Genomic DNA, 15721 nt, shown 5'->3' with positions numbered 1-15721 from the left:
AGGTACGTCTCCCGGAAGGGGCCTGCAGCACTGGGTCTCACGTTCTCTCCTGAGGTTTGGACGAGGGGTCCCTGCCATGCAGGGCGTGGGCAGAGCCCAGGGCCAAGGAGAACTGGGCCCCGCAGAGCCCCCAGTTGCCCAAACACCTGTGCCCTTGCCCAGGAGCTCGGCGCCAGAGCAGGGGCGGCTGCCACTGCTTCTCCATGCTGGCCACACGGCCCGGCGCCCTGAAACGGCCCCGGATGAGAACATCAGTGAGGAGTGACTCCTCACACAAACCCAGAGGGATTTTCAGAGTTGGAAAGTTACCCCACGGAGAACCGTGCTGGAGAAAGACACTAGAGCCAGGCAAGTGGAGGGGATCGTGCCCACGTGAGCACCGTGGGTGGATATTTTCAACCATTTCTCAAGCAACAAAAAGAACCCGTTTTCCCTTGTGGAATATTCCACAGAAATCCACGGCACAGAGAGGTAAGTGATTTATCCAAGTTCACACAGCTGGCGAGTGGGGATGGGATGCAAGCCCAGGCAGCGTTGTTCTAGAGCCCCTGCTTCTTAAACAAGGCGCCAGATAAAGCCGCTCTGTTAACCACCGGCAGGGGAGTGGGCAGGCGAGGTGACCCCCTGAGGCACCTCTGCAGACAGCACAGCTTGAAGGGATATAGTTTGAAAACCACTGTTGGGTTAATTTTATGGCATCTCAAAGCCACAAAAGTTGTCGTCCCTGGTTCATCTCAGACAAATCCTGTGACTTGGTCCTACCCAGCCTTGGGGTCCCCAGAGCTCAGGCGTCAGGATAACTATGGGTACCCAGAGGCAGGGCGGTGCCAGGGGAAGAGCCCGGGCTCGGGAGACAGACAAGCGTGAGGTCCAAGCCCACCACTGCCTGGGACCGCCAGGACTCCCTGGGCGCCAGCAGCCCAGTCAGCTCTGGCTGACACAGCAGAGCGGAAGGCACTGGACAGGGGACAGGGGCTCTCCGAGCAAGCAGGAGGCTGGAGCAGTAAGCTCAGGGGAGGCAGGTCCCAGCGAAGCCCCAGAGGGCTTGGAATGAGGGGAGCAGGAGCTGCCTGTTGCGTGCACCTCTGCCACCCAGGCCCCCAGCCTGGGGCCTGGCAGAGAGTGGCGCTCCTGGGACAGCCGCCAAGTGAACAAATAAATGAGCATCTGGTGACAGGAAAAGGCTGATGGGGCTATTGCTACAACCAGGATAACGACAACAACAGCAAGTCCCCAACTGTTGTTCTCTGACCTTGGGTCACCACTCGAGAGTCAGACGTAGCAGAGCACGGCCAGCGGGTCACGTCGGAGCACGTGCTGTCCTGAGGCGGGGAGGATGGCTGGTAGCGGGAGAGGAGCACCTAGAACTGCCCCCACTACCACTGTCCCCACTAAGACAACACGCAAAGGGCAGGGCCACTTGTCCCAAGGCGCCCAGAGGGTGGACTCTGGCAGCCAACTCAACACATGTCGGCTATCGCCGCCCGCGAACGTCGGCAGTGATAACGACACTGACGCTGGCACCGCTACGCGCCTCTCACGCGCCGTCTCACTGAGTCGTCGCCATAGCCCTGCGGTTGTTACTCCCATTTGGAGATGAGGACATCGAGGCTCAGGGAGACTTGTAACTTGGCCACGGCCACGGGCCAGCGGGCGGCGTGCACAGGACGCGGACTGTCGGACTCTGGGGCTGTACTAACCGCGATGACATTCAGCTTTCTCCTCTGCCGCGGCGCGGGGAGACCTTCGGCAAGTGAGTCAGAGTCTCTGACCCTCAGTTTTCCCGTTCGTAAAACGAGGGCTCCACGGGACGATTTTGAGGGCGCGGGCAGCAGCCTGGCACGGAGGAGGCCGGTGGCAGATGCAGCCAGGCCGAGCGGGTGCCTGGGTCTCAGCCCCGACACAGCGCCCGGGGAACTTGGCGGGCACGCGGTGCCCCACAGTCCGTGCCTGGGGTCTCTCACTTATCTGTGCAGGCTTAGGCAAGTCGCTTTCCGTTGTGGGCCTCAGTTTCCTCATCTGTCAGAGGAGGAGGTCGTAGAGGCAATCTCCAAGGGCACGAAGTGCTGACATCTGATTTTAAGCAGTAAAATACCCGTGCTCACCTCCGGAAGGCATTTCATACGGGCCTCACGATGGCCTTAGAACTGGCCAAATGAATGCTGTAAATTTCCCCTCCTCCGAGGACCTCTCTCCTTCCACACCCTCCTTCTTGACGGCTCACACTTTCTCTGCTTTCAGAGAGATGTTTTTCGAGCATCCCGTGTGGGGGCCCAGGCGACAGCAGCGTGCAGAAGCCCAGCCCCAGCGGTAATCCCAGGCGGAAAGCGAGCGGGAAGAAACGTGCAGGACGGGGGTGCCAAGGAGGAGGCCTCCTCCCCGACTTGCCAGCGGCCAGGATGCGGTGCAGGCCAAGGCCCGGGCCTGGGGGGAGTCCAGCAGGTCCCCCAAGAGGGCATCGCTGGGATCATTCACAGCCCGGGATCTCGCTGGCATCTGGTAGGCGGGGGCAGGCACCGGCAGTGCTCTTGCCTGTTTGTGGCACAAACACAGGCTGAGTTGTTTACGCTGCTTCCTCCTCTCCCCCGCCCCAACTTAGCCTCAGACCAATTGCCATCTATCTTGCAGCCTTAATAGGTATCCAAGACCCAGAATGTGGTCTGTGTGCTATGTGCGGTAATACAAACACTGGATTTGGAGTGGAGGGTATAACTGCAGGATTTGGCAAGACACTGAATAGGACTGCTATATATGGTTGTTCAGGTTGTGCACTGAACAAGAGCACTTTGGGTGATGAGGAGAATGGACCTAAAATCCATCTTGTGCTCTGTTCACCAAGCTGCAATTGCCCAGAGGGGCACATTTTTCCAGGACACACAAAGGTGCCCTATGGGCCAGCAGTGGTCCTGACCTTGAACCTGAGTTTCTGCATCTGTAATGACCCAACCATTTTCTCCTACAGATATATGGTAAGAACATAGTAATATAACCTATGTTAAAGCACCTCATAATTATTTGTAATGAATTATCATTATTTATTTATATAAAGTCTTGTTCCACAAAGGTTTAAAGGCAGCTTATCGAATTGTATATGGTTAAGTAGAAAATATGATTACATACAACATCACACGTTGCATGCACGAGGGGAGGCAGATACGAGTGTATGCACCAGCACGTCCCTTCCCGTGCCAGCGGCAGCCGTCACTAATCGATCGGGGTCGGTGACACACCTCGTCCACGTTCCGAAAGTCGGTTTCCACCTTGGTGTAAAGGAAACGAGACCATCGGTACAGGGTTGTGTCTTCCTGCTACACAGCGGGTCGATAGCGGTAATTATCATAATTTGGGGCCTGTCCGGGGGAGGGCAGGTAAGCTGGATCTGGAAGCCCTGCACTGTCGTGTGTCACCGTTTCAGCCTTAAGCTTCATGGTGGGCGAAACAAAGACGTAAAACTCAGGCGAATGTGTACACGTATGTGCACACATATGATCAGTGTCCGTGGCATAAAATGATACCAGTTTCTCAGACTTCACGCAAATTGTCTACACTGAATTCTGAGTGAATTTTCCCCGTGGTTCCTCCTAACGGGGTCATGCGATGAAACAGAAAACACCCTCGACAGCAGCCCCCTAGTAAGCACACGGGCAGGTTTGGATTGGTGGCTCCTTACGGGGCAAGCCCAGGGTATAAATCCCGGTCAGAGCCTGGTGACAGCAGGTGGAAACCCGTCCCCACCCGCACCCAGCCCATGGGGAGGGCGCTGGGAGTCACCGGAGCTGAAATCTCCACTCACTTTCTGGATTGGGGAGGAGACCTTCAAAGGGACCCCAGGCCCTTCTCTCTACGGATGAAGAGACCAAGACCCTGGGAGGGCAGGGAGGGGGCTGCGGCTGCGGGTCCCCAACTCCAAGCGCGGGAGTGTTTCCGCTCCACTGCTTCACTTCCCTCCGAGCGCCTCCTGGTCCAGCCTGCCCCGTCAGCAGCTGGGTGGCCGCCTCCCAGTCCCGTGCCCCCTCAAGCAGCACCGACTGAGACTCCCCCACTGGTGAGCAAGGCTGTGGGCTAGGTTGCCCCCAGGGAGCCCCTTTGTACACTCAAGTCTCCGGGGGACGCAGATCCAGAATTTGGTCCTGAGGCCTCCCGGGGGAGGGAGTATTTGAGCAAGGACAGGCCCCTCTTGCCCCTCAGCTGGGTGGGGCAGACAGAGCATGAGCTTTGGGATCAGGCAGCCCTCAGTTCAAATCCCAGCCCGGCTGCTTGCGAGCCGTGTACCTGGGGAAGTTATTTCACCGTCTCTGAGCCTTAGTTTCCTCATCGGCAAAGTCAGGTTGATGACTGCACCCCTTCTAGGGCAGCTGCGAGGACTGAATGAGACCGAGGCTGGGCTAATCGAGCGGTTTATGACTCACACGTGATCATGACCGATGCTAGCTCACGCATGGGTTATGGGAGTGGGCAGAGCCCTGGTCTGGGGTTGGACAGTTCTGAGTGTGAATCCTGGCTCTGATGCAACTGGCTGAGTAACTTCCTGAGCCTCAGTTTCCCCATCTGCTAAATGGGAGGCAGGACCGTTCCAAAGGCCTGCAGCCCATGAGGGTGCCGTTCCATTTTGTCCTGCAGAAGCCAGAAGCACAAGGGAGCCAGCGCCTCAGCTAGAGGGGGGCAAGGCCCAAGAGGGCCTGTGGCCTCAGAGCTCACTGGCGGCTCCCCTCCCGGGCCTGGGCCCGGGAATGTGTAGGAGGGAGGTCGGGGAGGGGGCCTGCAGTGGGAGGAGCAGCCCTGGCGGCGGGCAGTGGTGCAGTGACCCAGGAGGGAGGGAGAGCTTGGCTCCAGGCTCATCACTCAGCGAGCTGTCTCCCCCGGGCCGGGAACCCCGGCGGCCTGTCCTCCCCACTTCCTGTGCGCTGGGTCAATATTGTGATTTCCACTGTGCCGCCCGCCTGGGACGGCCTGGCCCTGCACGCCACACAGGGTCACGGGGCTGGGGGGAGACAGGGGTATGGAGAGGTCATCCGCTGCCTGGAGGATGACTCAGGACCTGCAAGGCTGCAGGCGGCGCGGCCAGGATCCAGGAGCCCCAGGGCAGCCTCACCTCCGCTGTCCCCTCCCAGCACATGAGGCACAGGTCACCGGCTGCAGGGGTTGGAGGCCTAGGAAGCCCACCATGGCAGAACTGGAATGGTGCCTCATCAAGGCCTGAGGGCTCCTCCCATCCAAACGGAGGAATTGACTGAGGCCCAGAGAGGGGCAGGGACTTACCCAAGGTCACCCGGTGAGTCTGTGGCAGAAGCAGGACCTGAATCCCATCACCTGACCTCGAATCCTGACCAAACCCCCCTCTCCTACCCTCCCTACCCACGCAAGTCCACCTACCTTCCTTTCCACCAGCACTTGTGCCTGACTTCCTCCGCGTCTGCGCCCAAGCATGGGAGACAGCACGGACCGGCCCTGACCGAGGACCACTGGTGTTGAGGCTTGTCCGGGAGGGAGAGGTGGTCGGGAAGATGCCATTCGGGACGCCCACAGACTGGCAGCTGCACAGACAGGGGGTGGGAGGCTCCAGCGTGAGAGTCCGGGACCTGTGGCTTCATTTCTCCTGGTGAGCTCATCTTGTCAGGGCTCAGTGCAGACCTCGCCTCCTCCCTGGAGCCCCCCAATCTCTTCCCGGCCATGCAAGCTGTCACCCTGTTCTGCCACTTCTCAGACCCCAGAGCACCTCCCCCACTGGATCAGGAGCTCCTGGGAGAAGGAGCATGACTGTCTCACCTCCAAATCCCACGGCGGCTAAGGCCATCCCTGGTGCTCAGCACCTGCGGAGTGAGGGGAGGGCCAGACAAACAAATGGGCCCCCTGAGTCTTGTCTTCCTACATCACCGTGACCTCCCCAGGGGCAGAAGCCCCTGCCCTCCCAATGTACCCCTTCTGGAACGTATTCTTATTCTTCACCTGACTACCTCCTACTCTTTCTTTAGGTCTCCACTTAGCTGTCACTTCTTCCTGGAAGCCCCCCAGACCACCCTACCAAAACCACGTTAGCTGGCCCTGTTCTGAGTCCCTTATACTTCCTGTCAGTGCTCGTAGCCCAGAGAAATGCAATGGCTTGTTGAATGTCCTTCCCTCAGAAGAACTGAACTAGGATTTGAGTCCCCATCTGTGAGTCTCACTATTGTGTATCTAGCTCAGGTCAGTGTTGGATGGATGGATGGAAGGACGGATGGACAGATAGAGGGATGGAGGGATGATGGATGGATGGATGGACAGATAGAGGGATGGATGAATGGATGGACGGACAGATGGATGGATGGATGGACAGATGGATGGGTAGATGGATGGATGGGAAGATAGATGGATGGATGAATGGATAGATGGATGGACAGATGAATGGATGGATGGATGGATGGATGGGTAGATTGATGGATGGATGGATGGATAGATGGATGGACAGATGAATGGATGGATGGACAGATGGATGGGTAGATTGATGGATGGATGGATGGGTAGATTGATGGATGGATGAATGGATAGATGGATGGACAGATGAATGGATGGATGGATGGATGGATGGGTAGATTGATGGATGGATGGATGGATAGAGGACGGATGGATGGATGGATGAACAGATGGATGGATGGAGGGATGGAGGGAAGGATGGATGGATGGATGGATGGACGGAAAGATGGATGGATGGATAGAGTGATGGATGGATGGATGGATGGATGGGTACATGGATGGATAGATGGATGGACGAATGAATGGATGGATGGATGGATGGATGGATGGGCAGATGAATGGATGGATGGATGGATGGATGGATGGGTTGACGGATGGATGGATGGTGGATAGATGGACAGATGAATGGAAAGATGGATGGATGGATGGATGGGTTCCTCACAGAGCTAGGCCCATACTAGGGTTTTAGGACATGCTGGTGGATGGAGGTGGTGGTGATGATACTGGGCTGAACACCTCTTGCTCTTTTCTCTCCAGCACCCCTCACACCCCAACCTTTGTCCACTCTCAGTCATGTGGTCCCCTGTGGGAAATTGCCCTTCCCCCACATGACTCTGTCAATCACTGAGGTTCAATGCTCATCCTCATGACCCAGACTTAGTCAGTGATTGTCCCCCACTTCTCTGGCAGCAGTGGTTGGTCCAAGGGCAGGCATGTGACCCAAACAAGGCCAATCAATCCTTCCTTGGGACTGACCGATGTATCCTGGGAAAAGGCAGCTCTCTTGCTTGGGACTGAGGTTGCCAAGCTGGGCTGATGGTGGCCAAGTTCCCTACCTTGTGGAAGGGAGAGAATTTGGCCAGCCCCAAAGAGAAGCAGAGACAGCAGAGGTGAGTGACAGAGAGAATCCTGGTGGCCCTGAGCCCTGATTTCAGCCCCGCAGGTCCCTCTCGGGGGCCACTTCTCATGCTACCAAGTTCCCTTTTTCACTCAAGCTGATGTGATGTGGGCTTCTCTCAGCACTGATGGAAAGAATTCTGAATGACATTAAACCAAGGGAGAAAACAGTGAGAGGGACAGGGTGGGTCCAAGTGGAGACACAGATGTTGAGCAGCAATGGACCAGCAGACTCAAGGAGATGAAAGAACCTCCTGCCAAGGACCTCACCAGAGACCCTTCAGCCCCACTGTGGGCAGGGCCAAACGACAAAGGATTTGCTGCAGAAAGAAGAACCTAGGGTGGGGTTGGTGCAGCTTTGCTGCAAATGACAGAAACCCAACTGAAACTGGCCCATTAAGCAGGAGGGGGAATCCACTGGCTCGCATAACTAAAATGTCCATGAGTCTTTAGCTTCAGGCATGGCTGGATCCAGGCACTTGACTGCTGTTGTCAGGAATCGTCTCTCTCCAGGCCTCCATTCGACTTTCTTCTTGTTGCATTGGTTCTCAGGCAGCCTTTCCCCAAACGACAGCAGCTTTGGGCTTCCAGCCTAACAGCAAACCCAACCTAAAGGGAGCACCGCTCTCCCCACTGTTGCAGCAAAACCCCAGAACTTAGTCCAGTTTGTCTTGTTTCAACCGCACGCCCACCCCCAAACCAGCCCTGAGACGAGGGGAATGTGATGCTTTCATTGGCCCCAGCCACGGGTCCCCATTGAGGTCAGTCCCACTCACATAAACGGTGTGAGAGAGGGGAGCGGTCCTCCCTACAGGGCTGGCGTCAGAGGGGGCAGGCAGGACAGGCAGGAAGAGGCCATGGGCTGGAAGTCACTCCCCACAGGAATGAAGGCCTGAGGGAGAGGAACGGGGCTCTTTGGGGAACAGATAACATTTCCTTTGGTTTGGATGGCTCTGGGGGAGGGCAGAAGTCCCCCGATAAAGACAAGAGGATGGATGAGCGGAGCTCGGAGCTACTCCCAGCCTTGGAAGCCTCTGGTTTGCAGCTGTGACGCCAATTGTCTGCAGCCAGACACATTCCTGGACTTAGCCGAAAAGGCAGAGTTGGGATTGGAAGATGCAGGAGCACCTCTGATGTCTACATCTGCGTGCTCCAAACTCTTGTGTGCGCCCACCCTGCGGGCGCCCAGAGAAAATCCCAGCATGATCTGCCCAGGCTGCCCGACCTCAGCAGTTTGTGGGAGAGATAGGTGGTGGCTTCCAGGTCGTCAGAGGGTGGCCACATCCAGGACCATGACTCTGGGTGGTCTCTGGGCCCCCCTGGGAGGAGACTGCAGCTGTGGAGCCCCGTGCATGGAGGAAAAGAGGAAAGTGCCCTCCTGGCCCTTCGAGGCTGCCGGGCTGCCGGCTCCCCCTATCCCTGTATTTGCAGAGAGGACCCCTCCTCGCGCCCGTGTCCCCTCAGCCAGGCACTTCCCCTCAACTCCCTGCTTCAACTCCTCCTCGTGTCTGTGAAGCCAGGGATGGACACGCCACCAAGGCAGTTGCACACGTCTTCGTGGATAAGGCACAATACCTTTCTGAGACTCAGTTTCCTCAACTGTGCGGTGGATGCGAAACCTTCCCTGCCAACCCCGCAGGCACGCCAGGACGATCAAGCGGACCACGGCCATGACCGGGCTTTGGAAATCACAGAGCCTCTCTCACGGGACACTTTATAATGGCCCCTGTGTGGGGGCTTGGGGAGCCCCCCAGATTCGATCCCCCCAGTGTGCTCCCTTGGAGATGGGGTTTGGGGAGAGGGTGGGTCTGTCTGGTCCGGGGGCAGGAGGATGAAGGATGGGTGAGACGAAGTCTGGAAACCTTCTCAAGCCTCCCGCTGACTGGCCCGGAGTTAAGGGGCGACACTTCCTCCTGCCTTCCCGTCAGATCCCCGCCGGCCCCGTCCACCCCTCCGCAGCCCCTCCAGAACCCCCCACGCCTGCGGCTGCCGCCCTGGTCTCAGCCGCCCCCTCTCTTCCGGACGACTTCCCAGTGTCCTGGCTGCTCTGCCCGGGTCCACCCTGCCTCCCTGCCGTCCTGTCTCCACGACAAACCAGATATTTAGTTATTAATATCTCCCCCTAACGACTCCCCATCGCTCTTGGGGAAATATCCAAACTCTTAACCAAGGAGAAAAGATAACCTGATGTTTCTTTTTTTAATTGTGGTAAAACACATACAACATAGGATTTACCGTCTTAGCCATTTCCAAGCGTACAGTTCGGTCGCGATAAGTATGTTCGCGTTGCCGCGTATCCATCTTCAGAACTTCTTCCCCTGCTCATACTCAAACTCTGTCCCCATCAGACCCCTCCCATTCCCCTCCCCCCAGCCCCTGGCGGCCACCGTTCTACTTTCTGTCCCTATGAATCTGCCCAGTGGAGGAATCTCGCGTGAGTGGAATCACACGGTGTTTGTCCTTTTGTGGCTGGCTCATTTCACTTCGCGTGCTGTCCTCAAGGTTCACCCGCACCGTCGCAAGTGTCAACACTTCCCTCCTGGTGAGGCCAGACATTGTCGCGCTGTGTGGATACCACGTCCTGCTCATCCAGCCATCCATCAGCTGACACTTAGGTCCCTTCCACCTTTTGGATGCTGCGAATAATTCAGCTGGGAACGTGGGTGTAGGAGCATCTCTGCAAGACCCTGTTTTCGATTCTTTGGATGTATGTTAATACCTAGAAGTGGGATTGCGGGCTCACATGGTGATGTGATGTTTGATTTTTTGAGGAACCCCCATACTGGATTCCACAGCAGTTGCACCATTTGACATCCCCCCAGCAGTGCATGAGGGGTCCAGTCTCCCCACACCCCCACCGACGCTTGGTATTTTCTGGGGTTTTGGTAGTAGCCGTCTTGCTGGGTGCGACGTGGATCTGACGCCTCTTAATGGGGGAAATACCGGTCCTGAGTGGGACTCCTGCGTATTGCAGGACATTGGTCATCCTTCCCAGCACCAAATGCCAGTAGCATGTCCCCAGTTCTTGTGATAATCAGAAAATACTCACTGGGAGGGTGGCACCCACCCCTGGGTAAGAGCCACCAGCCCCTGCTCACCTCCCCTGATTCACCTCCTACAACGCTCCCCCTTGCTCACCACCTCGGCCACGCTGGCCTTCTCTCTGTTCCCCGGTCACCTCCACCTCATCCCTGCCTCAGGGCCTTTGCACTTGCTGTTCCCCCTGCCCTTCATGCTCTTGTCCTGGAGCCTCACGTGACGGATTTCATCCCGCAGGTCTCAGATCAAATAGCACCTCCCCAGGAAGCCCTTCTCCAACTACCCCACCTAAAGCAGGTCCCTTGCTCTCTCCCATGTGACCCTGTTTTATTGTCCCTTGTCACCATCCGAAACTACCTTGTTTACTGTTGGTGTGCTCCCTGTCTCTCCACCAAGAATACAAGCTCCCGAGAGCAGGCTGTGTTTGTCTCCTTCTCACTGCTGCCTGGCACATAATAGGTGCTCAACAAAGGTTTGTTGACTGAGCGAATGACCAACCGTGTCTAATATTAGAGCTGGAAGGGAGATCACCCGTCCTTACAGAGGGGGATTATAGGCCCAGAAAAGGGAAGGGACTTGCCCAAGATCACGCAGGGTCAGAGCCAGGACCAGCACCTGGTTTCGTGACCCCAGCCTGGTGCTCTTTCCTCCACATCTCATGCCTGGAGGGCTCCTGTGCCGGGCAGCAGGAAATTCAGCATCTCTACAGTGCACAAGTGCCTTGGCTCATGAGAGGCTCTGGAGGGACCCGTGGACCAGAGCCTGCCTACAACCTGCTGGGGCTCACAGGCACCAAGTCCATGCAAAGCCGATCGCCAAGCAGCTGGCAGAGCGTCCCTCCACGTGGAATTACCTTCCCTCCATCCTCCTTCTCTCGCTCCTCTCTCTTTTATCTCTGGATCCGGAAGGAATGCAGTGGAATGGGCTGCACGACCACTGTGTCGGCTACTCCTGAGAGGCCGGGCCCACCCACACAGCCCCTCCCCAGATCTGCTCCAGTTCCAACTCATTTCTAAAACACTCTTTGGCCCCCTTGATCCATGGAGTTCCTAGCCAGTGTCAGCCTCGTGTGAGCAGGAAAGTATTAAATATTTCTCCAGGGAGGCAGTTTAGCACAGGAGTGAGCTGACCCGGGTTCAAATCTGAGCTAAGTTATTGGTTCCTGGTTTGGGGGATTCCTCATGTGCACGGTGGGGCTGCCTTCCCGCGGCTGTCGCGAGACGATTTGAGATAACAATACTGTAAGGGACTTAGCACCGTCTTGGTCCATAACTGCTCGATTAGTCGCCGTTCGCATCCAGCAGTGCGAATCTAGCAGCTCCCTGGGAAGTTGCTCCCGTTTCCATTCCCAGAGGACTGGACGAGGCCGAAGGGTCGCTGCATTTAGAGGGACAGATACACACGGGATAAATGCGTTATACTGACAACAAATACAGCCCCGTTTATGGAGTGTTTGTGACATAAAGGTGCCCTCCTGAGCCCTCTGCAACTGATGACAGACACAATGCCTGCAGCCGCCCTGGAAGCAGGTACTATTTTATCCCCATTTAACAGATGAGGAAATTGAGGCAAAGGACTCGTCTGGGTCACCTGGCTAACAAGTGGCTGGGCCAGGCAGCCTGGAGCCACTCGAGGGCCACGGGGCAGCAGAGGAGGGCCAGCCTAGCCAGGGGGGCGAGGCAGGCTTTGCTCCCAGGGCCAGAGGGGAAGTTGGTGAAGGAGAAAAGTTCTGCTTTAGCTCCATCTTCTCAGGGTCCCCCTCGCTGACATCCCCTAAACCAGCGACCCCTACCACAGCCTGCCCCACAGCTTGCCCTGCTCTAGTGTCCTCGTAGCACACTGCAAGGACATCAGACAAAAGCTCACCAGGCTAGAGAAACGGACAGAGGCCAATCAGAGAGAGCCCATAAGGCAGAGCTGAGTGTGTGGACTGTACCCCAGGCTCCCCAGGAAGGGGGAGGGTAACGGCAGGCAGCCCCACAACACCCACCCCTCTGCCCAAACAAGGCTTCGCCAGTCCCCCAAAGGGGCATGCTTCGATCCCCCATTCGAGCATCCAATCAGGCCCTGTGCTCTGGGCTGGACCTTGGCTGGGCGCTAGGGACAGGAAGGCAAAGGCGAGTGAGCAGGGTGAGCAGGCGGACCACTCTTGCGGTGCCCGCAGTCTCCAGGGACACAGCAAGTGGACCCATGTGTGTAACAGCCTTTCGTAGGCAAAGTGGCGAAGCACTGTCGGGGCCTGAAGAGGACTTAAACTCCTCACCCACGAGTGACGCCAGATCGTGCATGCGTCCACGCCTCTGCCGCGCCCTCCTGCCACCTGCGGTGCCATCCACTCATCCAGCAAGTATTTACTGAGCTTCTGTGATACACCAGGCATTGGGGAAACGAGGATAATTCACGGCAGATATGGCTCTTGCCTTCACAGAGCCCTGGTATGCCTAGGGAACTCCTACACATACCTCAAACCCTTACTCGAATGCCCTCTCTTCTCCATTAAGCCTCCTCACTCCTCCGAGCAGTGAGTTGCTTCTTTTCCAGTGTTCTCCTAGCATTCTATAACTTCACTTGTAGAGAAGAGAGACAGGGAAGCACCAGCCATTGAAAACTCACTCTACCCCAGACGGTGCATTAGGGACGTCACAGGCAACTTCCTTCTTCAGGCTCTCAGCAATTCTGCGAGGGAGCAAGTTGTCCCCCTTTTTGCAGAGGAGAAGATGGGCTCAGAGAGGTTAACTCTCTAGCCCAAGGTCACACAGTCAGCTGGTAAGTGAGAAAGCAGGGACAGGTACCTAAGGCAGTCCTGCTCCAAGGTCAGTCATTGCGCATGCTGTGGACGCCTTGAAGGCAGGGGTGGTGGGTCACACTGGAATTGCCCGGGTCTCAGCACAGCAGGGCACACAGTGGGTGCTCCGCTCCCAGCAGGAAGCTGAGGAGACGCCCTGGAGCCCGGCTGGGGCTGTACTGCTCTCCTCAGGGCCTAGGTGGCGACGTGCACGCTCGTGTTCCCGGCCCCTGCAGGCGTCCACCTTCAGCTCGGGATTTGACCGCCTGGAAGGCGCTTTCCTCCTTCCCCAACTCCCTATCCCAGGCAGCCTCGGGGACCAGCACAGCCTCTGTCCCCGCTGACCGGGGTCCCCCCCTCCCCGCCCCGGCTGATATTTGCCACCATGGTGGGGCTTGGAATGGGCCAACTCCTTCTCCACAATGTTTTGGGGAGCGGGGAGCAGGGGGTGTGGGGAGGGCTTACTCACATTCACCATCAGACCAGTCAGCCTCCGGCTCAAGCCTCCAGGGGTCAGCGGGGACCGGTCCTTGCTGGTCTCCCCACCCCCTTTGCCCCAGTGGGGCCTCCCCCAACCCAAACAAAGCCAAGCGCTGCTCCCTACAAAGTTCCAGAGCCAAGACAGAACACCCCAGCCACCTGCCTTATCCGGATGGGAGACAGAGACCAAGAGAGGGACAGGGACAGGATCTTGTCCAAAGTGCCCCGCAAGTGAGGCGGGAGCTGGAGTAGAACCTAGATTTCCTGATTTGTATCCTCAGCAATTTCCAGCACAGTTTGAAGCTGTTTCTACAGGGCCCCGGGGGCAACTGAGAAAAATGCAGTCCAACCAGTTATCTGATGCAGTAATAATAAAAATAACAACAACTCCCACTTCTGCCTGGTTTTCAGCCTTTCACCTGCATTACCTCACCTGTCCTCTCACCTGCTGGGGGAGGGGCATGCCACTGTCCCTCATTTGCTCTATTCCGGGGAGGAAGGGACTTACCCAGCTTCCCAGAGTGTAGGGACCAGGTCCCAGCTCCTAGGCCCAGAGTCACCGAAGGAAGGATGGGGACGTGCAGAGGCATGATGGGAGCGGGGGAGGCAGGGAAGGCTGAGCTTTGAGGGGGGACTCAAGCTAGGAAGTGCAGGTCGGGGGAGGCTCAGAGTGTTTCTCCTCCTCCCAGCCTCTGCTCTCCCACCCCACTGCACCTCTGCCAGGCTCTGCCCCCGCCAACTACGTCTCCCTCCCTCTCCCCTCCCCTCCCCTCCTTCGGCCCCCAGAGAGCTAGCTAGGCCCCCACTGACCATCAGATCTAGTTTTCTCTGCCCGACTTAGGCAAATCCCTCCCTTGATCTGGGACTCAGTTTCCCCATCTGTAACATGAGTGGGTTGGGCTTTGGGTTTGGCCTTTCAGCTCTCGTAGTCTGACCCCTCTAGGGAAAAGGGCGAGGGCAAGGTAAACAAAGGGCACGGGAAGGGCTGTGTATCGGGCATCCATGATGTGCTCGGTACCAAGTGCCAGGTTCTCTGCTGGTGGCACGGGGCGGTCAAAGGCAGATGCTGCCCGGGAGGCTCAGGGTTAAAGGACACTCTCTTCTCTACCCTCCTGGAGCCTCTGTTTCCCTGTGTGTCTAGTGGGGACGACAAACCTACCTCACAGAGCTGTAGGCCGAGCCCACTGTGATAACGTATGTAAAGTGTCTCACACAGCACCCACCCCCTGGCACTCAAAACTGTCACTGTCATCACCGTCTATCCCCTCCTTCTGGTGTGGTCCAGCCCGTGCAGGGCTCAGCCTTCAAAGGAAGCTCCTGACCTGACATCAGTGAAGCCAGGGTGCTGGCCCCAGCTCTGCCACTAACCCACTGAGTCGCCCAAGCCTCAGTTTCTTCACCTGCAAAACGAAGCCAGCAAAGATCTGCAGGAAAGCTTTTACCGACATGCAGTGAGACCGCTCGAGGAAAGGTGCCTGGTACAAGCCTGGCCAATGGAAGTTGCCGGTGAGCGCTTGTTTCCTTCCTTCTTTGTTGGATCAAAATGAAATTTTATGGCAGAGCAGAGTAAATATACAATAATGCTACAGCTAATATATATATTTTTTGTAATAGGGTCTCACTCTGTCACCCGGGCTAGAGTACGGGGGCACGATCATAGCTCACAGCAACCTCAAATTCCTGGGCTAAGCAATCCTCCCAATTCAGCCTCCCAAGTAGCTGGGACTACAGGTGCATGCCACAACGCCTAGCTAATTTTTAAAATTTTTTTGGAGAGACAGGGTCTCATTATGTCACCCAGTCTGGGGTCTTGAACTCCTGGCCTCAAGCAATCCTCTCGCCTCAGCCTCCCAAAGTGTTGGGATTACAGACCTGAGCCACCTCGCCTGACCTATAGCTAATATTTAATGAGCACTTACCATGTGCCTGAGACGGGCCTAAGGATTTTGCTAATTTAACTCAATCTTCCTAGACAACACCGTGAGGTGAGCAGAGCCGTTATCCCATTTTACAGAGAGGGAAACTGAGACACAAGGGAAGCAAAATGCCATCCTCTCGAGGCCTCCAGTG

General features: G+C 56.7%; 1 protein-coding gene across 1 annotated transcript; it reads right to left on the bottom strand.

The window, feature by feature from the left end:
• Positions 1 to 6174: 6174 nt before the first annotated feature.
• LOC105815661 (splicing factor 3A subunit 2-like) lies at positions 6175 to 12674 on the bottom strand. The gene is made up of 2 exons (XM_012650862.1): positions 12650 to 12674; positions 6175 to 6887 (listed from the first exon to the last, which is right to left on the bottom strand). The coding sequence occupies exons 1-2, from the start codon at positions 12672 to 12674 to the stop codon at positions 6175 to 6177; spliced, it is 738 nt and encodes a 245-aa protein (XP_012506316.1).
• Positions 12675 to 15721: the final 3047 nt, after the last annotated feature.

The sequence above is a fragment of the Propithecus coquereli genome, unplaced genomic scaffold (genome assembly GCF_000956105.1).
Source record: "Propithecus coquereli isolate 6110/MARCELLA unplaced genomic scaffold, Pcoq_1.0 Scaffold341, whole genome shotgun sequence".
In the NCBI taxonomy this organism is placed as follows: Eukaryota; Metazoa; Chordata; class Mammalia; order Primates; family Indriidae; genus Propithecus; species Propithecus coquereli.
The sequence above is the reverse complement of the archived record's forward strand: the minus strand, read 5'-3'. Positions and strand labels throughout refer to the sequence as shown.